Source organism: Panthera leo, chromosome B4, assembly GCF_018350215.1.
Source record: "Panthera leo isolate Ple1 chromosome B4, P.leo_Ple1_pat1.1, whole genome shotgun sequence".
NCBI classification, from domain to species: domain Eukaryota; kingdom Metazoa; phylum Chordata; class Mammalia; order Carnivora; family Felidae; genus Panthera; species Panthera leo.
Window position 1 is genome coordinate 102875063 of NC_056685.1, and position 24416 is coordinate 102899478.

General features: G+C 36.4%; 1 protein-coding gene across 1 annotated transcript in view; it reads left to right on the forward strand.

Moving 5' to 3' along the window:
• OTOGL (otogelin like) overlaps nt 1-24416 on the forward strand; it is a 160402-nt gene that overhangs the window by 45689 nt on the left and 90297 nt on the right. Inside the window, exons 10-21 of the mRNA XM_042947249.1 lie at nt 1294-1421; nt 1786-1892; nt 6653-6759; nt 6975-7100; nt 8691-8799; nt 9982-10028; nt 10489-10634; nt 11800-11923; nt 13970-14147; nt 17676-17800; nt 20954-21163; nt 23628-23793. Coding sequence (XP_042803183.1) covers nt 1294-1421; nt 1786-1892; nt 6653-6759; nt 6975-7100; nt 8691-8799; nt 9982-10028; nt 10489-10634; nt 11800-11923; nt 13970-14147; nt 17676-17800; nt 20954-21163; nt 23628-23793 — 1573 coding nt within the window. The remainder of the gene's footprint in view (nt 1-1293; nt 1422-1785; nt 1893-6652; nt 6760-6974; nt 7101-8690; nt 8800-9981; nt 10029-10488; nt 10635-11799; nt 11924-13969; nt 14148-17675; nt 17801-20953; nt 21164-23627; nt 23794-24416) is intronic.

Below are 24416 nucleotides of genomic sequence, written 5' to 3' on the forward strand. Positions count from 1 at the left end.
AGGCCCAGGCTTGGTTCAGTGTGTAACATTTTCAACAGTATCAGAGATAATGTGGTAGGCCAGATAAACTTGAAATAATAATCTAATAATGTATTTAAATTTTGCAACCCCCCTTTTATTTATTCATTCACTTATTTGGCAAATGTATTTAGAGCACCTACTACATGCCAGATGCTAAACAAAGGGGAAGCTTTGACACACTGTTGCCCTCCATGTAGAAGAAGACAAAATAAATAGAGACAAGTTAAAATATAAATTTTTGGGAGCAATAGCAGCTATGAAAACAAGAAGTTGTAAATGGAGATTAAGAGCAATAGAACAGTGTGTGTTCAGTGGTAATCCAGATCATGTGACAGAGAAGGCGTCTCTGAGGAGGTCGTATTAAACAGACACCTAAATAAAGTAAGGGAGAGAGCAGAGGGAAGATTGGAGAGAATTTTGAAGAATGGGGAGCAAAAGCAAGAGCAAAGTGGGAACGAGCTTAAAAGGAGAACAGTGTGAGGCCAGTGTGACTGGGGTAGATTGAGCAGGAATAAGAGAGAAGGGGACAAGAGGAGTGTGTGGGGGGTGGGGTTGGTGTAGGAGGAGGGGAATCAGGGGAGCGCAGGGGCCAGATCATAAAAGTCTTCCAGGCCACAGCAAAGTTTAGGATTTTATTCTAAGAGAATGAAGTATTCTTGTAGATGACCTCCCACAATAACCCGAACCCTTTGTGGTAGCAAGCAGACCTGTTCCTCTCTTGAAGATGCTGAGAGAGAGAGAGAGAGAGAGAGCAGTCAAATATGTGGCTTGAGATTTCTTACTCTAGTGGTGCAGAAGCTCGTCATCAGTGGTAGACAGCTTAAGTCTAAGTGGTGAGGAACCTAAAGTTCCCATCCGACAGCTGTCTTAGAGCTTCGAGATGTTACCGTGTTTGGTTCTGCTAAGCCTTTGAGATTTTAGTTTCATTCTTTGTCTGAACGTGGAGCAGGATTAAGATGAGCACTTTCAGTCCCTCCTCTTGTTGCTCAAATGATGTTCGCTTTTGCTCTTCAATGTTACTCACTTTTATTTGGTACTTACGCTTTGTTCAATGTATTGTTATTACGCTAAAGTGATACTACCCCAGCATTACGCAGAGGCAAGATTCAGGAGCTTAAAGTAATGTTATAGTCTAATATCATTGGCAATCATTGGTAATGATAAAGTGGCTGAGTTTAACTTTCTGACCAGGAAGTTTATGTTGATGAACTGTGTTTATGAAAAGTGATGCTATCACACATATTTTTGTGTGTCTGTGTTTGTGTGAAATAGAGGACTATACGGAAGACATTGCTATGTTTGCAAATAGTTGGTCGGTGCAAATTCCAGATGACAGCAAATGTGTGCCCACACCCTCAGATTTTCCAAATCCATGCTCCAGTGGAATACCAGCATTTGAGGTAAATGTGATGTGAAGAGCTTGGGCACGCTGGATATAATTCACACATATTGTATTTGTATATTGAATATTAAGCATTTTTTGGTACAGATGCTACATACTTAAACACGGTTAAATTGAGGGAATGTAAGTGCAACAGGAACAACTTGAAGACATTTCAGAAAGAGTAATGTAACGAGTTTCATGGGAGCAGTACTCATTGTGCAAATATGTAGTTAGGAAAATGTTGGTTAAAACTTATGAGCGTAAATTGCCTTCTGTTAACTGGTAATAACAGAGACACCTGCAAGTAGATCAGTAGAAAAAACGTGAGTGCCCACGTATCCTTAAACATGTGCTGACGACTGCCATCTTTTTCTGCACAGGCAATCTTCTTCAAGTGTCAGATATTGTTGCAGTTTCCTTTCTTGAGCTGCCATGAATATATTGATCCATATTTGTATATTGCCAGCTGTGTTAATGATCTTTGCAAGTAAGTGAAATAATTAGTATTTGTAATTAAAATTTCTTTATCCAGAAAGAAAAGCAAAAACCACTTCTGTAACTTAGACGTCTCAGCAGTTCACAAAACATCATGGAAATGTAAAACATAAACTGGCCTAACATCTATTAAAAGCTTGCTGGATAATACATGCAATCTAAATGGTTTATATAAGCAGCATAAAAAGAAGCATTTTTAAAAGGTTGCTTGTTCCACTGATCGCTTTTAGAGTTTAGAGATTCCAACAGAGTCTTTCAAAATAATGTTTTGAAATGCACAAAATCAAACACACAAAATTACAAAGGAAACTGTATTGAAATGGAGTTATCAAAATAGTAAAAGAAATGAATTTATGATATATGTTTTTACATACATTTCAAGTCTAACTATAACTACCATTTACATGATCTCAGTAAATATTTTGAGATATCTGCAACAATTATAATTAGAAATGAAAACATTAAAAAGTGAAGTATGAGATATATTGTTGACAAAATCACAGATATTGCTATGGACATTGTGATGTGTTGTCTATATGAGTAATTGATGCCAAATTTCAGTTAGAGGTTAGTGACAGTACACATGTAATCTTGACCCCATCCAAGGTCACCCGACTCTTACATTTTCTCCCAGGTTAAGAATACCTAGACTAGATGGTTGTCTAGGGAACAAATTTGGTGAGACCCATCATAATATGTTCCTCAATGTAGAACCCACTCTAAATTATCTATTATTGTAGTCTTTTCTACTATTGTTTTTCAAAAATTTACCAAGAGTATTTGATTTTGAATGTTCATCTTGAATGTTGAAGAATATCTCAAGATATTTTAATAAATTTGTACTTTTTTTTTTTTTTAATTTTTTTTTTCAACGTTTTTTATTTATTTTTGGGACAGAGAGAGACAGAGCATGAACGGGGGAGGGGCAGAGAGAGAGGGAGACACAGAATCGGAAACAGGCTCCAGGCTCCGAGCCATCAGCCCAGAGCCTGACGCGGGGCTCGAACTCACGGACCGCGAGATCGTGACCTGGCGGAAGTCGGACGCTTAACCGACTGCGCCACCCAGGCGCCCCAAATTTGTACTTTTTGAAGAATCTCAAGATGTGTAAATGATACATGGGAACTTGTTGTAAAAGACTAGACTAATTTTTGATTGAGTAAAACCACTTACACCTCATCTTGTAGCCTGTAGCTTGTTGAGGCTTAAGTTTAGCAAAGGTGAGAACAAAGAGGGAAAGTTGAAGTAGTATGAAATTGTCTTATTTACAACTACTCTACTTTAATTAAATGGAGATTACTATAAAATAATGAATATAATGATATTTTTCAGATGTGAAACTTATTTGGGATGCCTGTTAATTTTGAGTGGAATACAGTTTTATCTTTATTTATATGTATAGCCTCTAAATTTTAGGGATTTATGAACTACTGCAGGAGTTTTGAAAGAGTTCCCTCTCTGCTTAAATATTGGGGTCCGACCTAACTTAATATTTGACCACATTCTGTTCCCTATTCGGTTTTATTTTTTATTTAAGTGCTGTGTTGTTATATCTCTATTCTTTTTCTCAGTCTCTTTTTTGTGGATCTTATCGGTGGTCCATGGTTTTAACCTCGCTGTGTATATGGAATTAAAAATTGTGTTTATTCCACCATGATTCATTCTTTGGCTATTCTCCAGTAGTCTTTTCACTTGCCATGGGCATTATCATCTTTAGCATCCACTTCTCAGGTTGACTGAGATGAAATATTTTGGCAGATCTAGGAAAGTCATTTTCCCTTTACTAGGTAGGATATTGTTTGGTTGCTTCAGTTGCCAAAGTATCAGTGGCATAAATTAAATTGAAACATATGTTTCCCATATAAAGGTCCAAGTTGGTAAGCGATTCTGGGGTCATACCATGTGTCCACACCATGAATTTTCCAGTGACACAGCGATGCTATTGTTATGTCATCCCACAAGGCCTAGGGTGTTGTCCTCAATTTCACTGCCAGAACTGGCTTACCACTCCCACGTCTATAGTTTAGCACTTAGGAAGGGAGAAAATGAAGTAGAGGGCTGTTGGCAGCTTTTTTAAGAAAGAGTTCTGGAAGTTTCATGTATACTTTTAACCCTTTGGTCAGAACTTAGAAACATAGCCATGTACAGATGGCCATATACATAGCCATGTACAGATGCAAAGACAGATGGGAAATATTGTCCTTGACTGGGCAGCCATATGCTTCGCAAAAACTTGAGGGTTCTAATGAAGAGAAGCAGGCTCTGGAGACAAAAAAAACCCCAACAAAACAAAACAAAAATACAATCTCTGTTATACTCACTTCATCTGAAATTTCATCATTGAGGATTTAACATTTTTGTCTTTTGAAATTTTGATATCTGTAGACTTTAAGTTTTGAAATCCAATTGCTTTCTCCAGGGAAATAAAAATAGCAGGATAGAGAAATGCCTTTTACTGTTGAAATCAACTGGTATCACCAGTGATATGTTTGAGGTGAAGAGGCCAAGTTTGGGGACAGAGCAGTCATGTAATACCAAAAGAAGGGCATTATAAATCAAGTAAGTGGGCCTTGAACAAATTGTAGTGAGAGGCTACCAGTTAGCCTTTTACTTGTCTCAATACTTCACTGAGGTCTAGACCTACCTACATCCTTTCTTTTCTGAAGGAGAGTCTCTTCATTTCTTACCGTAGGGGATGGCACCACAAAGATCCTATACAAGAAGAACATTGGGAATCTGCTGAACACAAATTCATTTCCTGCTTGCATTATGATAGTATATTGAAGTCAATTCAACAAACCTTGCTTAGCATCAATTCTGAGCTGAGCATTGTGCCACATCTTGGAGAAACAGAAACCATTTAGACATGGACCCTGTCCTAGGAACTCACATTCTGGTGGGGCAGAAACAGGCCTCCAGCAATGACACATGCTCTAAATGTGAAGGGCAGTAGATGTGGAGAGGTTTGCTGAGTTTTATCAGGGAGTGCCTTCCACAGTTCCACAAAGGAAATGCCATCTGAACTTATGCCCTCCTCTTTCTGCTTTTTAGAATGCTAAACCTAGAAGCAAGGGAATGCTTTCAACTTCGTCATGCCAAAGTCAATTGATTTGAAACAATTATTATTTAATGCTCATTTTCCTTATTAAAGTTAACATCCAAAATGGAGCAAATAAGCTCATTTTCCCCTCAGCACACTGGAATAATAATTTCTTTCTTGCCCAATTGTGAATTTTCGTGTGATGCCATATATAATGGGCATGGCATGGATCCTAGAGTTAACACAGATACTTAATAAATGGTAGCTATTTTAATAATAGTTGCGTTGGGTTGGGAAACCAATATTCAGTTACTTTCTTAATTTTCAAAGCATCTATTAATTGTAGGAAACAATGCACATATTTTAATGTAAATCAGAAACTTATTACCTTTACAGGAATTCAACAATTTTAGCTTACCCTGTTTTTCAGAGAATTTTCTTGTTTGGCGGTTTAGAATATTTTCTGAGCTTTTGAAGTTTATATGCTCAGTCTCCTTTTCCTTCTAAAGCTCAATTAATTGGACTAGATAAGCTGCATGACTCCAATTACAGTAGCACAGGATAAGTGCAATTTGAGACAGGTGGCTTCTACAATAGAGATACTGAAAATGCGAAGGTTCACAAAATACAACATTCTTAAGGTCATTATCTTGTAAGATGTGTAACTATTTAATCTTAAGCTTGACTTGGATTGAAAAACAAGTCCACTACCTTATTGTAAACCTTGCTTATTTTATAGGTGCTGTGTTAATCTGTTTGGGGAATTGGCAGACTTCTGATATTTGTCTGGGGAGCTTCCAGGGTTATTATAAGAAAACAGTGAGAGATTATTTACTCTTGGCAACATTATAAAAGTAACTAGCCTTAGTAATTCAAACTTGAAAGAATTGAAAATCTTTTATATCTTAAGTTAAATGCTATTTATTCAATCTTTCAAAAGTGCTGCAGTTTTATTAGTATTGGTTTTATTGCAGCATGTGGACTATAAAGAGCATGGTATCTTAGAAATAATTTTCATATTTGATGCTTTTGTTGTGATAGAATTTTATCTATGGTAATGGGATTTATGGATGTAAATTTATAAATTTATGTTTATTAATAAATATTTAATATTTATTTCCCAAAAGGGCTGGGATGTTTTGTGTGGGAGCAAAGCAATACATACAAAAAGATTCTGGGCAGAATGTCATAATTAAAATAGAAAATTTGGGGGGCACCTGGGTGGCTCATTCGGTTAAGTGTCCAACTTCGGTTCAGGTCATGATGTTGTGGTTTGTGGGTTCAAGCCTCGCAATAGGCTCTGGGCTGACAGTTCAGGGCCTGGAGCCTGCTTTGGATTCTGTGTCTCTCTCTTTGCCTCTCCCCTGCTCACACTGTCTCTGTCTCTGTCTCTCTCTCAAAAATAAATAAAAACATTAAAAAAATTGTCTTAATAGAAAGTTTTTCCAGTACAGGTACTCTTTTGAACCAAAAGCAAAGTGGCCAAATTATTGAAATAGTTTGATGAAGACAATTTACTCAGGCCCTGTGAGCTGTGATCTCATGCTTATATGTTTTCTGCCCAATCGTACATGGTATGTGCATGCTGACATCAGTTCATACTAGAATATTCAACACGTACGCAACATTTCTAGAGATCTGGAGCTCAAAGGTGTGGTTTCTGCCAATATTTCCTGTGTGACTGTGGATGGCTCTGTCTTTTCATTTTCCAGAACTGATGATGATGAAACCTATTGTCGTGCAGCCACCGAGTACGCGAGAGCCTGTTCCCACGCTGGCTACCCGATTCAAGACTGGAGAGATGACTTTCCAGCATGTAGTATGTTTTCTTGTTTTCTAAACCCTGTGTATTTGTGTTAATTTCCAGTTTATCCTAGTACTCAAAACTGCCCCTAGGACTCAAAACTACTGATTTACAAGGATTTGTCATTGACCCAATAACAGTGGTAAACTTGCATACTTTTCCAAACACTATTTTTTTTTAAAGAGAGGTGAGTAAATTTGACTTATAGCTCCCCTGTTTGCCCATTTTAGCTGATAAATGTGATGACAGTTTCGTCCATCGGGATTGTATCAGTTGTTGCCCACCAACCTGCACATTTGAGAAACAGTGTCTTGGGAGCAATCTCCATTGTCTTGATGGATGTTACTGCGCAGATGGTAAGCACTTCATGAGAGAAACAGTGTCTGTACTCATGGAAACTAGTATCCAGTGATTGAAGAATCATATCATAATGTCCTCTCTCAGGACATAGGGCTGTTGCAATTTTCTACCCTGGTAGGATTTGATCCTTGAAGTGATTAGGAAGAATGGCAGCTTTTCTACTATGTAAATTTCCCAGGAAATTTGGAATCTGGAGTCCTGAAGTTAACCATGGCAAATCTTTTGTTCTCTTGGATATTTAAGGATATTTAATACTGTGCATATTTTCATGTTTTGAAGGTGAAAGCAAGTTAAAAAAAGCCTTCATATGTTGGCAGTATAGGATTTTAGTCCTGACGTAGTTTTAATATGTGAAATTACAAGTAACATAGCAAGTGATACAGGTGAGATTTAAAATTAGGAATGAGGAAGGGAAGGAAAAATAAGATAAAAACAGAGAGGGAGGCAAACCCTAAGAGACTTTTAAAAACAGAAAAAACTGAGGGTTGCTGGAGGGGTGTTTGTTGGTTGTATGGGCTAAATGGGTGATGAGCATTAAGGAGGGCACTCATTGGGATGAACACTGGGTGTTATATGCAAATGATGAGTCACTAAATTCTACTCCTGAAACCATTATTACACTATATGTTAACTAACTTGGATTTAAATTTTAAAAAATTTTAAAAATTAAAATACAGAAAATAAGCAAATTTGGAATGACTGCTATACTGATAGGTCTTTACAAAGAACACTGAGGATTTACTCAAACCCCTTCATTTTTACAGATTAAAAACAATAGAATCCCAGAAATGTTAAGTGTTTTTCCTCACCTGATATGAGTGAGGACTACTTGGAATCAGATTTGTTAAGCTCAGTCTGTTGGTCTGTCAGTGCTACTCAAAGTAGAATCTTTAGATCAGTGCCAGGCCTGAACCATTTGTTACCAGTCAATGATGCAATAAGGAATTTGAACCAGAATAAAAATCCATGTGCCAAAATATAAGTCAATGCTTCCTTATCTAGGAATTCTTACTCCAAAACAAGGTCAGCTGAGTGAAACACGTGCTTGGTAACACGGTTGATTTACGTTATGGCTCAACAAGCTTTACTGAGAGAGGTAGCAAATGCTGTTCCAATCACTGGCCCTTTGAGTAGCACTACCTTGATATTTATTACCTGTGTGACAATAGTGTAAATCTCTCACTTTGAGATGAGCAGAAATTAAACCAAGAATATATGTTCTTTCTCTCCTTCTCTCTCTTCTTCCCTCAAAAGCAAGGAAATACTGTCTAGTTGCCTTTATTCAGTGTAGTGAAACTTGAGTTTTTGATGGCAAGTCATGAGATAAGAAAATTTAAAATTACTGAAATAGATCCTTATTTTAAATTTAATTTAATTTAATTTTTTTTCTAAAATAGACCCTTATAAGGTAGCTACTGATTGAGATAGAACCAGGTTGTCAGTAACCTCTTTAAAAGTAAAAAGAATTATATTTTCAGCACCTAGTGTGAGCGGGTGTTCGATAAAAGTTGGTTGAGTTATTATAGTCAAACAACACATTCTTTGTTATTTCTTTTGAGTATTTGATACATATTTTTCTTAAATAGGCCTCATAATGGAAAATGGGACTTGCATCTCCTTGGAAAATTGCCCGTGTAGTTTTCATGGATTAGCTTACTCAGTTGGTTCAAAAATTGAACAGGAATGTACTGAATGGTATGTTATTAATATACAGCCAATTATTTCTGGGTACCTGATTAGTTGACAACTTCACCATGACATATGTCTAAAGGAATGTACTTATTACTTATTTTCTTCCAAAAATTCCAAGACACAGTTTGCATCTAATTTAAAGTCTGGATGGGAGTAGGGCAGGGGGCTATACATAGTTTCATATTTTAAATATGAAAGCAAGTTCAGAAAAAAAAAAGCTAGAAAAATATAGAAAATTTATAATTTCTTTTATGATGTAATTCTCACTTCCCTTGATAATTCCATAAAATCATAAACCTATGTAATGAGTCTGTTGCATTTTCTTGTTATTTGTAACCAGTAATCTGCATATATTTTTACCATTAGAACATAATGGTAATCCTGGCCTTCTCTGCTGAGTACTTTAAAAAGTGACTCTCCAGATTGCCAATACATGGCCATCATTAGAGACATTTAGAATTTCTTATTACATTAGCAACTAAAACTATTTTAGGTAAGCATGAAGTCCCTCCAGGGAAGTCTTATAAAGAACAGGTATAAATGTCAGCAGGCCCTTGTCTCTTTGCTGTCAGTGTGATATAACTGGCATGCAGGTAGATAAGCAACCACATTCTTAAATAATGATTTAAGCTCCTCCTCTTTAGAGACTCTGCTTCTATCCTTCTATCCTCCTTCCATCCTAAAAGTCTTTTTGATGGCAGAAGGCAGAATTTATCTTACATAAGAGGACATCTTTTCTTTCTCTTTAATGTCTGATGATCCTTAAAAGAAACTTTCTTGTTTTGTAGTAGATGAAATAACTTTATTAACTCTTTATGTATATTTCCCTCCTAATATAGGTAAATACTTTTTTGTGTGTGACTTTTTTTTTATTTAGTTTAAGCAATGAGAGAAGGACATAAAACAAAAGCTCTCTGTTTGCATAGTACTTTCGTTCCTGGCTATTCTGTATTCCCTTTGTGTCATCTTTAGTGATTTTTAAGTATGACACACAATAAATAATAATTTAGGTGCTTTCCAGCCCAAGTTTATCAGTTAATTGAACTTTTGCAGATATATTTTTCAAGTCAGATTATTCTGAACCTATAAACATGGTATGTATTGGTACATTAATCAATACATTGATGCAAACATTAATACAGTTTCTCTATACCAGTAGATTAATATTTTTATAATTTCATTTAGTGTGTGTGTTGGTGGAGTTTGGAACTGCACTGAGCATGACTGTCCAGGTAATCTTTCAAAATGTTTTTAAAGAAAATGTCTCAATTTTCTTTAAATTGAAGAGGAACATGGCAATGATGTTTATGAGTTCATCTCATATATAACAAGAGATGTAATGATCCATAAATTCAGATATTGAGAGGATAAATGGAAAATTGAACAAAGGATAGCTTTGAGCAGGTGACTGGTCAAAACTTATTGATGTAGTATAAATATTACAAAACCTAAAAACTACATTGAGCTCTCCTTTAATAAATTTTGAATTAAATTTAATAACATAATCTAGTAAGTTTGTCAGACGAGTACATTTTAAACACTTTATCTATTTCTTTTTGATGAATGATTATTTACCCTAGTCAACTTCCTGCTTTTAAAAAATAAACATAATTTCTTTCTCTGCCTTCTCCTTCTTCTCTCTCCTTCTCCTTTTTGTTTTTTTTTTTTAATTTTTATTTTTTATTTTGATAGTACAATGCTCTGTTGTGGGTGATTCTCATTTTACAACGTTTGATGGTCGACATTATTCTTTTATTGGAATGTGCCAGTACATCCTTGTGAAAGGAACTGGAAAAGATAAATTCACAATTACTTTACAGAAAGCTCACTGTGAACAGGTAGGAACATCTCAAAATGGCCAGGAGAATTTTTTTGTTTTTGTTTTATTTTGTTTTGTTTTGTTTTGTTGTTGTTGTTTTTTCACTCAAGCTCCATTCTAGGTCAAGAGTGGTAATACGTAGTATGGTAATAGTGGTAATATGAATGGTAATGTAAATTTTCTGCAAAAATCATTGTTAAGATGCTTCACCATTCTACCTATGACAAAGAAAAAATGTTGCTAATTAATCTATGTTATACTGTTGCTTATATGACACATCCTGATTTCAGATATTAAAATATGAAAACAAATGTTTTAGATTAAATACTACGTATCTAATTATATTTTCTTTCTTAAAAAATGGAATTTATATGTATACTTTTTTTGAACATTTCATGCATAACTGCACAATGGACCTAAGTTTTTGGTTACTTCGGAAACCACTATTTTAAGGAGATGATTTTTGACAGGACTGAGTCAGTTTCATGTTTTCTAAATAGATTTGATGAATTTCTTAGCATACTGGAATATTTATTTTAGATCTTTTCTTCAAATAAATACATCAGTTATTTGTAAAGACACACAGATTTTCCTCTCTTTAAATCAGGTAGTCAACATTTTGCAGAAATCTTTAATTTTCTAGTTTTATTCCAGTATGAAATGGTTATTTCCAACAACAATTCTGAACTACTTTATTTGCTTTTTCTACAGCTTGATTTTTTTTTGTAGTATATCAGAGTCCAAATAAATTTCCTACATAGAATCCCAATTCTCTTTGTTCTTTTCCTTATTGAATTTTTTATGTTTAGTATTCCACTTAAATGTATTGGAGAGCTATATTAATAATGTGCTATGAAAAACATAACTATTGGCACTTTGTTGAGAACATTTTTATTTAATGTTCTATGTACAATATAGGTAGGTATATGGTATACTTAATGTACTATATAAATATAAATTTTATTGGTAATGGGGCTATATATTACATGTTAAGTACTTTATTATATTACTTATACTCAAGCCTTCTATATACCAGGAATTCTTATCCATGTGCACTCTCTTTCTCCTTTCTTCTTCCTTCTCTCTCTCTTGCTTTCTCCCGTTCCCCTCTCCCATCATCCCTATCTCTTTCTGTGTCCTATTTCTCTCTCGTTCCTTTAACCAATCACTTGATTTTTATGCAGAACCTTGGCTTGGTCTGCCTTCAGTCTATAACTCTAATTCTGGAGGATGATTTTAATAAACAAGTGACCCTTAGTAGAGGAGGACAAATCCTTACCAGTCCTAACCAAGGCTTCAATCTGAATGGTAAGAAGCAATGCTAATGATGTACTTGCCTTACACTGACAACAGCAACAACATTAACAACAACAACAACAACAACAACACAACCTGAATGAAGTCTTCTCCCATTGGCTGACTAACCTAACATTTGAGGGCCTATGTGTTGCCAGGTCCTCAGCTAGAGACCTCAGAGATTACCATGTCTATGGGAGCTAGTGTTCACCTCAAGTGGCCTAGAGTTTGCAAGGGGAGAGGTATAACAAAACAGCCACTTGCATAAAATATAACAAACTCAAAGATATGCGCAGGGACTCTGGGGATCTAAGTGAGTACAGCTCACCCAGCCTTGGGCAGGAATGTGCAGGTACAGTCAGGCAAGTTTTGACATCAGATACATCACCTCTGAAGAGGTGACGTCTCTTTCAGCATTCAAAGCTGAGGATTGTCAGGGTGAAGGAGGTGGGAAAAGTGTTCCATGCAAAGCAAGGAGGTATAAACCATGCAGTATGATTAGGGGAAACTATAGCTAGTTTGGGACTGCTAAAGCCTGAAGAGGGTAATGGAGAATGTCCAAATATGAGACTAGAGAAATAGGTGGGGGTGACACTGGAGAAAACCTTATATGCAGAGCGTTGTTATGGTTTTTGTGTTCCTGCCTGTGTTCTAGCATAGTTATTATTAACACTCTCTTTCATTCCCAGAGATGTCCCAATTTGTATTACAAATTACATGGTCGTGCTATTCATTGTCATGCTAAGGGAGTTGAACTTGGTATGAAATTGAATATGAAATTATCATTATTTGACCGTTTTTATGTACAAAGATAACAATCTCATATAGTTCAACCAAATAAATAAGTTTCAGTGAGAAGAATGATAGTCTTTTTTTCTTTCTTTCTTTCTTTTTTTTTTTTTTTGGTAGACTACTATGGCAACTCCGTGGAAGTGGCTTTAAGAGAGGCTGGCAGGAAACATGGAGGACAGTTAGGGTGTTACTGAAGTCAGTCATGCAGGGAATGAGGAGGAACCAGCGTAAGGCAGTGACAGTGGAGATGGAAAGAAGACAGATTGAAAATATTTAGGAAAAAAAAGTGGTCTGAACCTAGTGATGGATTGGATCAGGGCTGGTTGGGGAAGGGCATCAAAGACACGATGTGATCAAAGAATGGTTCTTAGATTTCTGGACCAGACTGGTGGCAGAAATTGTGATAGGGATACAGGAGCAACTCTCATGTTGGCAGAAGTCATTAGTTCATACTTGAACACAAGTTTCTTGTCTCTTAAGGTGTCTGGTAAAAATGGTGGCTCTAGAGTGCTGTGCTCTCCTTTTTCCTGATAATCTCAGGGGAATGCAGAAGTTTTAAGGAAAGTGCCACTTCCTTATTGAAACATCACCAGTTTGGGGAAAATTACACACACACACACACACACACGGGAGTTAAGAAAAAGAGGTTGGACTTCAAATGCTAAGGACTGTCCACACCTGCCAAGAGATGCTAGCCAACTGAAGTTACATGTGGACATGACAATCTATTAAAAAGATCTGCTGAAGTCTTAGAAAGGAGAGACAGAAGGGAAACAGGAGAAAAGAATGCACAGGGTGGCAAAAATTGGCTCTGGAGCACAGGAGCAGGAACTGGGAGCCTGCCTGCTTCATGTCTCTCTCTCTCTCTCTCTCTCTCTGTCTCTGTCTCTCTCTCTCTCTCTGTGTCTCTCTTGCGTATTTATTTTGAGACACAGAGTGAGCGAGCATAAGCAGAGGAGGGGCAGAGAGGGAGAGAGAGGGAGAGAGAGAGAGAGAGGGAGAATCCCAAACAGGCTCCCCACCACCAGCATGGAGCCTGATGCAGGGCTTGAACCCACAAACTGCAAGATCATGACCTGAGCCAAAACCAAGAGCTGAATGCTTAGCCAACTGAGTCACCCAGGTGCCCCGCTTTTAATGTTTCAAGTTTTTATTGAAATTCTAGTACCCAGTCTCTTGAAAGAAGAGTTCTGGCGTTGTACTCTAGCATTTCAGAACACTGTCTATGAGTCTCAAAGCTGATTTACGTATGTTCTTTTCCCGCAGGAATTGTTGAAATTCAAACTCTGTCATCCTTATTTATTCTTCTAAAAACCACTTTTGGTTTAAAGATTCTGTTTGCTATAGATGGGGAAAGAATTTACATTCAACTCACTAGCGCCTGGAAAAGAAGAACATTAGGGCTGTGTGGCACTTTTAATGGGAACATAAGGGATGATTTTCTGTAAGTATGATTTCTGAATAGCTAACATGATTTAATGACTAGTAATTTGGAGGAATCAAATTCTTTCATTAGAAGTGTTTACTTAACTAGTAATAGCTTAGTCATCACTGTTCCAAGAGCTTTATATGATCATCTATTTAAATTTTAAAGCAATCCCCTAATTAGTAGCTCTGTTTTATAGATAAAGAAACTCACTGAGACCCTCAAAGCTCAAAGTCATTTAGCTCAAATACGGTGGGGCTGGGCTGTGAATTTGGGTGGTGCAACTCAGAGCCCGTGGGCTAACCCACAGAATAAGTACCTGTTATTCTCTCCCCTGCCATCTATCAAACTTAACAGTATTTCGTTTTTCAATGTGCACTGCTTTTTAAAAATCTTAATATCATTTGGCATTAATGATAGTAAATTTTACCTTTAAAATATTGATATCATTTGGTATGAATGATTCCTCTGAAGTAACATTTTGGCAGCTAAGTTCATTGAATTTTATGATCGTTGGTGTTTCATCAAAAGAAAAGCAGTACAGTACAGTTGTACCCCTTGTACTGATGACGCAGTTTCACTTACTTGTGAAAAGACAGTGTATAATTTAGTGTAAATGCTTTGGGCACCTGTTCTTGAACTAAGCACTGTGGGACAATTTAAGCAGTATCACATGGTTCGCATCCTCAAAGACCTTGTATTGCAGATCAGGAGGGGATAACAGCCTTTAAGAAATAATGAGGTCAATGCAACGTATTAATCAACAATATATGTAAAAACACTGAGGTAATTTCAAAACGTTAAATGTTGAGCCGTGTGGTCGTGGACAGGGTAACAAAGGAATGTCTCATGAAGAAGCCATTCCCCGAATACCATAGTTTTTAAAACACTTCTGCATATTTTTCCTATTTGGGTTTTTTTTCCACCACCTAATCTTTCTTGTGAATTCTGATTTTATTGTTCAAACCAATTCAGACTCTATTTGCTTCAAAACAGGAGCTCATATACCACCAGACAAAGTTCATTTTGACTCTGTTATCTATGAAACTCTGTCTTTATGTCTGGTTTCCATTTAAAACTGTGAAGGCTTTGAGAATAAGGATGAACCCCTCAATCCTTCTGTTCTTAGGAACCGCATAGAGTCTTTTTTTTAACTTGTTTTATTTTTTAGTTTTTAAAATTTACATCCAAATTAGTTATCATATAGTGCAACAATGATTTCAGGAGTAGATCCCTTAGTGCCCCTTACCCATTTAGCCCAACCCCTCTCCCACAATGCCTCTCATAACCCTCAGTTTGTTCTCCATATTTATGAGTCGCATAGAGTCTTATATGCAGTAGACAGTTGAACTAAATGGCGACAGGGCTTTTAATAGGGCTCCAAGAAAAGAATTTGGAGGGGCAAGGAGAACTGGTATTTACAATTTTAAATTTCAAAAGACAATTTCTTTTACCTTTTCTTCTGTGTGACTAATTTGTGCTTAGGTTATTTAGTTCTTTATGCTTCATTTGTTGGTAGGTCAGAATATCAATATCTTTATCAGATTCATGAAACAGACTATATTAAGTGGCTTGGCTAAAATGTGCAGAAAAGAAGTTTAAGCCTTCTTTCTCTTTCTTGTTTATCAGAATGGGTTAGCAGTCAGTGTTTAACAGATGGCAGATCTGTCTGCCTCTTTCTCAGGCACCAGTCGCCTCCATGTATAAACATTCAGGCATGATAACAGTGCAGGATAATATTTCAGAGTCATAGATAACTTTTGAACATTGTTTAGCTTTCTAACAAAACAGTTAAAATTCTTTACTTCATAGAGGTTAATGTGAATCTGCAAACATAGTGGAATGGAAAATATTAATTACTTGAAAATCTTATTACAGTAATTTAAGTGTGGTGAGCCCAAACATTGTTTTATAGAATGAAAACGCAATAAATAAATGGGTCTACATTTTAGTTCCTCCTCTTTTTTGTATTTATTAAGTGGATTAAGTGAAATAAGAGAGTCCATCTCTGAGTCCATTCCTCCTGGGAACCCTGGCTACACCCATCACCTTGACCTATTTTATTGTCCTTTGAAGCGTTGAAGAGAGAAGGAGAGGGGAGACAAAGCAAAGAGCTAGTGCTCTTTAATTTCTTTGAGTCTCAGTGTTCTTGTTTGAACAAAATGAGATTTTGGATTAGGTGTTTGTTATAATGCTTTAGAGTTCTAGAATGGTTTACTTTTGAGGAATTGAGAAAGAGAAAGGGTGGGGACAGAGGATGAGCATTGTGGAATGGCTTGTGAAGCTCCTTTTTATTCTCCTCTCTCAGCTTCCGTGGTGAGAAGCTCCATATAGTTGCTAGTGGCTGAGGTCAGTGGTAACCAAAGTAGCTAATTTAATAGGACAATATAGACAGCTGAGATAAAGCCTACTCTACTATTTGGCCATGTTGTTGGGGCTTTCATTAGTCAAGTTTTGCTTGGTCAAAGCTTCCTACAGGAGACCTAACCCAATCTGATCCTTTTTTTTTTTTTTTAATGTTTATTTATTTTTGAGAGAGAGAGAGACAGAGTGTGAGAGGTAGAGAGAGAAGGAGACACAGAATCTGAAGCAGGGTCCAGGCTCTGAGCTGTCAGCACAGAGTCTGATGTGGGGCTCAATCTCACAAACCGTGAGATCATGACCTGAGCTGAAGTGGGACGCTTAACCAACCGAACCACCCAGGTGCCCCTCCAACCTGATTCTTTAGGTCGCTTTGACAATGTCTGGTACAGTGTCCAGTCAGGATTTTCACTTATTAAATAATGGTTGATGAGTTATTAAACCTTGATTAAGCCCCTGCTGGTGGGGGCATTTTAGTGTTTGTCCCTTAAGTGTTATTGTGTTTATAAGCCTGGTGTCAGAAGGGTAGATGTTTCTCTTCCATTTTGGTTTGCTGAGGATACTGAAGTGAGCAACTTTGGATGAAGTAGGGCTTTTATACCATCTTCCCTCAATTTTCTTTTGGTTTGTTTGCCTAACTTCAGGATGGGACCTCAGTATTTCAGTCCTCATAATGGAAATTGAAATACTGAATCAGAAATATAGGATATTTATATTTGGGACATTTGTCTTTACCCTAAAAGAATCATGTGAGCTACCTGCATCTACCTCTCCCCATGCACCCTAAACCACACACACATTAATGATTTGGTTGTGTGAATGATGTTTCATTAAATTGGTGAGAAGTGGGGTTTGAATCTTGGCTCTGACGCTCACCCGCTGAGTGAATGTTAATATTTCTCTGAGCTTCTTCTCTCCTTTCTCTTTAAAATGGGAATCATATTTTCTTCACAAGCCTGAGGCAATTATTAAATAAAACCATATATGTTCACAATTTGACCCATTATAAATTCTTAATAACCAGAAGCTAATATCGCACATGTTTTTTAAAAGATAGAACATTTTAAGCTCTAAGTTTTCTTTGTAAGTTAAAAAAAATTGTATTCTCCATTTTCAATATTTGAAGACTATGAAGAAATGAAATGAATGGGAGAGGCTAAGATGCATGTTATCTTTGCTTTTTAGGTCTCCATCAGGCATGATAGAAGGCACCCCTCAACTTCACGCGTATGCTTGGAGAGTTTCCTCCACTTGTTTTGCACCTGTTCATGTTCCTATGGTGGACCCCTGTAACATTAATCAACAAAACAGTAAGTCTTTCTTCCTGCATGCAAACCTGGAGGACAGTTCCATGTATTACTGTCATCTTAAACAATTCGATAATTAGATATGCCTCTTTAAGTAATCTAGGTTATTTTTTATAAAGAACTCCAGAAAATGACTATCTTGTTTCCTGGTTTGCATTCATAAATTTACTTATTTTAGGTGTTGACACCTAAATCCCTAAACTCTTCACAAATGTAGGCTAGCATTTTGGAGATGTCAGATTCTTTAAATTCTAAAGGAAAATCTCTGGAAATACTGTAATAATGCAGTTATAGTCTTGTGATATTTGACTTGAGCTCCACAGTGTGACAGCTCATGTGGATTCTTCTATTGCTATCACATTCATTACCGGCTCTTACTCAGACAGCATGCTATGACTTCATAAGCAGGGGCCAGCGATCCAAGGAGGTCTGTGCCATCAAGTGTGCAACAATTTGAGAGGGTCATGCTCCAGAGTTCCAATCTGCAATGACAGTGTAACAAACAATGCCAAGAATTTATCCTGTACTTGTTTTTTGTTTTGTTTTGTTTTTTTTTTACAAAAGCCACAGCAAACCATGTGAAAGTCTATTTCACTCATCAATAAAATGAGATGTATTGTTATATACATATATTTTGCAAAATGACTATGAAAAATTAATATGTATGCTTAAATAAATATTTTTATAATTTTAATTTGTTCCTTTAATTGTTTTGGCTAATTTATTGTTTCTAGGTAGCTATTTTTTATACATTATTAATGTTGTTTGAGTACCTATACAAACCCAGTACAATTTCTGGAATTTTTGGTGATTGTTTGGGAGGAATCTTTTGATTATTACATGATCCTTAGTATTAACTTATAGTTTTGATGTACTGGAAAGAATATAAGATAATGCTTTCAGTGCTGCTAGCTTTTTGTCTAAGCTGGGTTCTAAACTTGTAAAAGATTGTTAACTTCTGTGGTCATTTTTTCTATCAGTAGTAAGAGTATTAGGCTAAAGTCTTGTGGTCTCTATAATTCAATAATTTTTTTTAAAAAGTTTATTCATTTATTTGAGAGAGAAAGAGTGAGGAAGGCAGGGGATGGGCAGAGAGAGAGAGAGAGAGAGAGAGAGATAGAGAGAGGGAGAATCATAAGCAGGCTCCACACTGTCGGTGCAGAGCCCAATGTAGAGCTCAATCTCACAAACGGTGAGATCATGACCTGGGCTAAAATCAAGAGTCTGATGCTTAACTGACTGAGCCACCCAGTTGTCCCTATAATTCAATACTTTTAATCTCACTCCCATTCAACGATACTTTCCCCCCATTCTGTCTTAAAATGTCTACTAATAGATTCCCTTCTCCTTCAATTAGTCTTGCTCAGTTTGTTTCTAACTTTCTCAATTCTCTCTTTGATATTTCAGCAACTTTATTTTTTGTTTTTTAATAACATGTAAAAGCTGGAGTAGAGTCCAAATGGCAAATTCAATTTCCCTCCGGTCTTTTCTTTATGACCTCCCTGTTACATGCCATTTTATTACGTATATGTTTTATCACTTTTATCCCCCTATCTCATGTCTTCTATGACATATATTTTAGATATAATCCTCCTTCAACTTTGTCGTGACCTACTTTAAAAATTTCAAATAGGTAAATTTAGAAAAATCCCCAGAGAAAGGAAAATAAATAAAAGCCAATAATTCTGAAGGATATTTTTTCACAAGGATCTTCTTGAATCACCCTTTTACTTAATGTTAGTAGGAATATTTTTTGATCTATAAATCCTTAAGGCACACGGTAAAAGCCCCACTGATGTATTGCTTTGCTTTGGCATTCCTGGGGATTAGAAGAATGCATGCCAACACAAAGCTGTTATAGTCTAAGTTACTTATTTTCGTATACAGTGCAAAAATATAATACTCAGACAATTACCATGTGTTTCCTTACCAAAATAAGTATATTTACAATATGCAACAAAATAATTCAGGTGTTTTTTTTCTTTTAAATTCCAGCTAGTTAACATATAGTGCAATATTAGTTTCAGGTGTAGAATTTAGTCACTTCTGTACAACACCCTTTTTGTGCTCGTCACAAGTGCCCTCCTTAATACCCATCACCGATTTAACCCTTCCCCCCACCCATTTCCCCTCCAGTAACCCTCAGTTTGTTCTCTAGAGTTAAGAGTCTGTTTCTTGGTTTGCCTCTCTTTTTTTTTTTTTGGCTCCTGTGTGCATTATCCTGTGTGCATATGGTATTTGTCTTTCTCTAACTGGCTTATTTTGCTTAGCATAATACTCTCTAGTTCCACCCATGTCATTGCAAATGGCAAGACTTCATTCATTTTTACGGATGATTTTTTTTTTTTTTTTGGAGAAAGATGGGATCTAGATTGCTGTGTCAAACTTGGTTACTCCTATGATTCTATTTGGTCATTCTCAAGGAAAAAGTCAAGAGATTTCAAGAAGTGATTACATAGACCTATATTTCATAGCCTTTAGTATGTGGCCCAACCCCTAATTTCTATTCATTATTCATTTATTCATTCATTCATAGATTCATTTATCAAACATTGTTGTCAGACATTGTGCTCTGTTCATTGTGTCTTGTGCAGACATTGTATTCAATGACTATATGGCAACTGGCACATTACCATTTACCCCAGAGACTTTGTTGGAATGAGATGATTCCCAATCCTTCCTGGATAATTGTGTATTTCAGGGAGTTGCCATAGCATCTACAATCTGGCACCACTATTATTGTGTGTGGCTGTCTGGAGATAAGCCTTCCAATACTCACCAATTCTTTATAGCAGAATTAGGGTGATTTTCTATGATGATCCTTGGGCAATGGGGTGATTGTGGCCATTTATATTGGCCCTTCTGTAACTCATATTATTCAGGGATAGCACAATATTTTTTTGCTAAAAGATTATTAAATATGGATTCAGTGCTGCCACCAATATTATTATAAGTAAAGATAAACCAACAAAATAGTATAAATGGAAAATATTGGCTCTTGTTGAAAATAATAGGCAATTCAGTACACCTAGGAAAGCAAGATGCTTGGTTAGTTCTGGAATTTGGTACTTAAGGGTAAGATCTAGACTAGTAAATGAGGGGCTGATGTTTTTGTTGTTGTTGTTATGTACGTATGTATGTATTTTTGTCTTTTAGTTGGATACGCAGCACACTGTGATGTTATCCACCAGGAGCTCTTTGCTCCTTGCCACATCTACATTAGCCCGGGGCTATACTCTCAGCTGTGCCGCCATGATGCATGCAAGTGTGGAAGCGCCTGTCTATGCAATGCTCTTGCCCACTATGCCTACCTCTGTGGCCAGCGTGGTATCAGCATCGATTTCAGAGCTCAGATTTCATTCTGTGGTGAGTATGATAATGGCACAGATAAAGATGATCAGATGACACTTTAGGGATTTTTGTGTTGGTAATTACTATGTTTTTTTCTTTTTAAAAGAAAGGTCAGTGTCGCCTAAGATATTTGGAATATGAGTATAGTGTGCAAACCTGAAAAACAAATGAAATACTTCATTTCTTAAAATTGGATGTATATTGGATAAGACACCAATAATTTTTTTTTGCTGTTTTTAATATGAGCATTATTAGAGTTGTAACTGCATGGTTTGAGGTATGGAATGGAAATAATGTGAAAAATTATAAAAAAATTATCATAGAAATGTCATATCTAAGTATTGGGAAGTATGGAAAAGCATTATGTGATGTGGTAACACAGGTGATTTGTAGTTAAATAGGTAAGTTATACAACAGGTAATTATCTCATGGTTTTGGTGTCTGTTGTCTCATTCATGGTAGATTGTTTCCTTTCTTTTTCTTTTAAATTAATTAATTAATTAATTAATTAATGACAGAGAGAGAGAGACAGACAGACAGAGACAGAGAATCCCAAGCAGGCTCTGCACTGTGTGGAGCCTGATGGGGGGCTTGAATTCATGAGCCGTGAGACTGTGACCTGAGCTGACATCAAGATTGACATCAGATGCTGACATCAGATGCTTAATCAACTGAGCCACCCGGGTGCCCCGACTGTTTTCTTTCTTTATGTGTTCTATAATTTTTTTATGAGTTAATCTTTGTTACTCTACCCTGCCCCTTTTAGTATCTTTTATGACCTGGATTTTAGGACCATCACTTTCTCCACCCCCTCCCCCTAAATGTTTCATAAAACTTTTTCCTATCACTCCAGGGGTATCACTGGCCAGTTTTGATATTAATTTCTCAGCTTGGGTTTTCTAAAACAAAAATAATGTCAGTATAAAAGTAATGTAGATGCCTATGCCACACTGTACAGGTTGTAGATCTGGGATTTGATTTCTCAGAGGATAACTTTATTTCATCATAGGTCCCACAGAATTAGAGAAGCTTTCCTGGCATCTTCCTGTACTATGATCAGATTTCTTCTAGTCCGGGAGTTGGCAAGTGACACCCTTCGGCTTTCTATGTTTTTGTAAATAAAGAGTATTGCCCATAGGTTTACATGTTGTCAATGGCTGCTTTTGAGCTACAAGGGCAGAGTTGAATAGCTGTGACAGAGACAGTATGACCTGCAAAGCTGAGGCCATTTACCATTTGGCCCTTTACAGAAAAAGTTTGCTGATCTCTGCTCTAGTACAGCTCTCAGCTGAGGACCCGAGGGTCCAAATTAAAGTTCTCCCAGTTCCTCCCTTGCTTTGTGAAGGATAAGCTCTCATTTTCTTTTCCACACGAGTTAAATGTAAGGCTCAAGATTACCTGGACCCATTATCCCTCTTTCCTCTAAATTCTGGATTTTATTTCCCTCTTCTCATGTGGTACCTGAGGAGATGAGCCCTCCCCCATTGTTTTCCTCACAAGATCAGTTATACATTTAACATAATTTCAATTATGTTTTATCCAGCATTTTCTAGGTTTTATTTTTAAAGGTGTGTTTTAGATTATTTTAGTTTGCCTAATTTTGGTTTGGTCTAAAGAGATATTGGAAAGATTTAGAAAAAAAGTATGAACACAATTCAGATAGTGAAAAATAAAAGCTATGAGTATGGATCATTTAAGTCAAGTTTTGCCTTATTTGTAGGAGTCTTACAGTTTACTTAGGTTTAAATAATGTCACCAAGAAGATGATGTCAATATAGCAGTGAATACATCTAAAATGTGACATCAGGAAGGTTATTTGGACATGTAAAATACCTTAAATATTAAAAAATATGGTATAGGCTATTAAAGACTGTTAGGGAATGTCACATTAAAACCGTTTCAAAAGAGGATACGTCTGTTCCACTCCTATTGAGGCAAATACAGTTGATCATTGAACAACGTGGGAGTGAGGGGCACTGATCTCCCACCCACCCACAGTCAAAAACCGCTATAATTTTTGACTCTCCCGAACACTTAGCTACTAATCACTTACTCTTACCCACAAGTCTTACTGATAATATAAACAGTCAATAAACACACATTTTGTGTATGTATTATGTAGTATATTCTTACAATAAAATAAGCTAGAGAAAAGAATGTTAAAATCATAAAGAAAAGAAAATACATTTACTACTATTCTGTATTTGTTGAAAAAATCCAAGTGTAGGTAGACGAATGCACATAGTTCAAACCTGTGTTGTTCAAGGGTCAGTTGTAAGCATTTTATTTATTTATTCGCTTATTTATCTATTTGCTTATTTGTTTATTGTTTCTGTTCAAAGCCTCTATAATGTTCTAAGCTTATTGATGTAATATATCTTTGTTTTTCATAACTTATGTCTATCATAGACCTAGAGCCCAGCGTAAATGCCTCCGTACCCTGTGACAATTCTTCTCAACTGATGCTCCTTCGTCCTAGGGGTCGTGTGTCAGAAGGGAATGCTGTACCATCACTGCTCTTCCTTCTGCCGCCGCTCCTGCACAACTCTTGCTGCCCCTGAGCAGTGTAACGATGACTGTGCGGAGGGCTGCAACTGTCCTGAAGGCAAATACTACGAAGACACGCTTAGCTTTTGCGTGCCCATGTAAGTCACCGGAATGGGTGGTCAGGATCCAGTGTTTCTCTCTCCTTTTTCCTTACAGGTTAAATGGAGTTTCATGCTTGTTTCATTTCTCTCTCTCTCTTTTTTCAAATTTGATTGACTCAGCACCATTTACTGGAAAATAAATTTTCTCCACTATTGAACAGCTACTTTTTCCCTAAAATAAGTGTGCGTATATGCAAAGATCTGCATGTGAGTTGTTTCATTAATGTTTCTTAATGTCTTTACCTTTCCTTACTTGTTTTTTTAAACCCTGTACATGTTTACTAGCCGCAGGAAGAGCTAAGAAATGTGATGGTTCATCCCAAAGTTTATTTCTACTTGTTTTAACCATATCAAAATTAATAACAAAGTTTGTTTCACAGTCACATGTCAGTGCTTTTAGGAGCAAGATTGGACTGTCTATCAGGACTCAGAAATTCCTCCGATCTCATGTGAGATATGGGCTTTTGTCTTATAAGCTGAAATGATGTATCAATTGTTTTTCTCTGAAGTGCATTCAGGGACATTGTTTTTTTTAATTTTAATTTTAATTTTTTTTTTTTTTGCGACGAAAACAACACAGTCTGTACTGTGACTAAGACGTTACAGAATTTGTACTATAG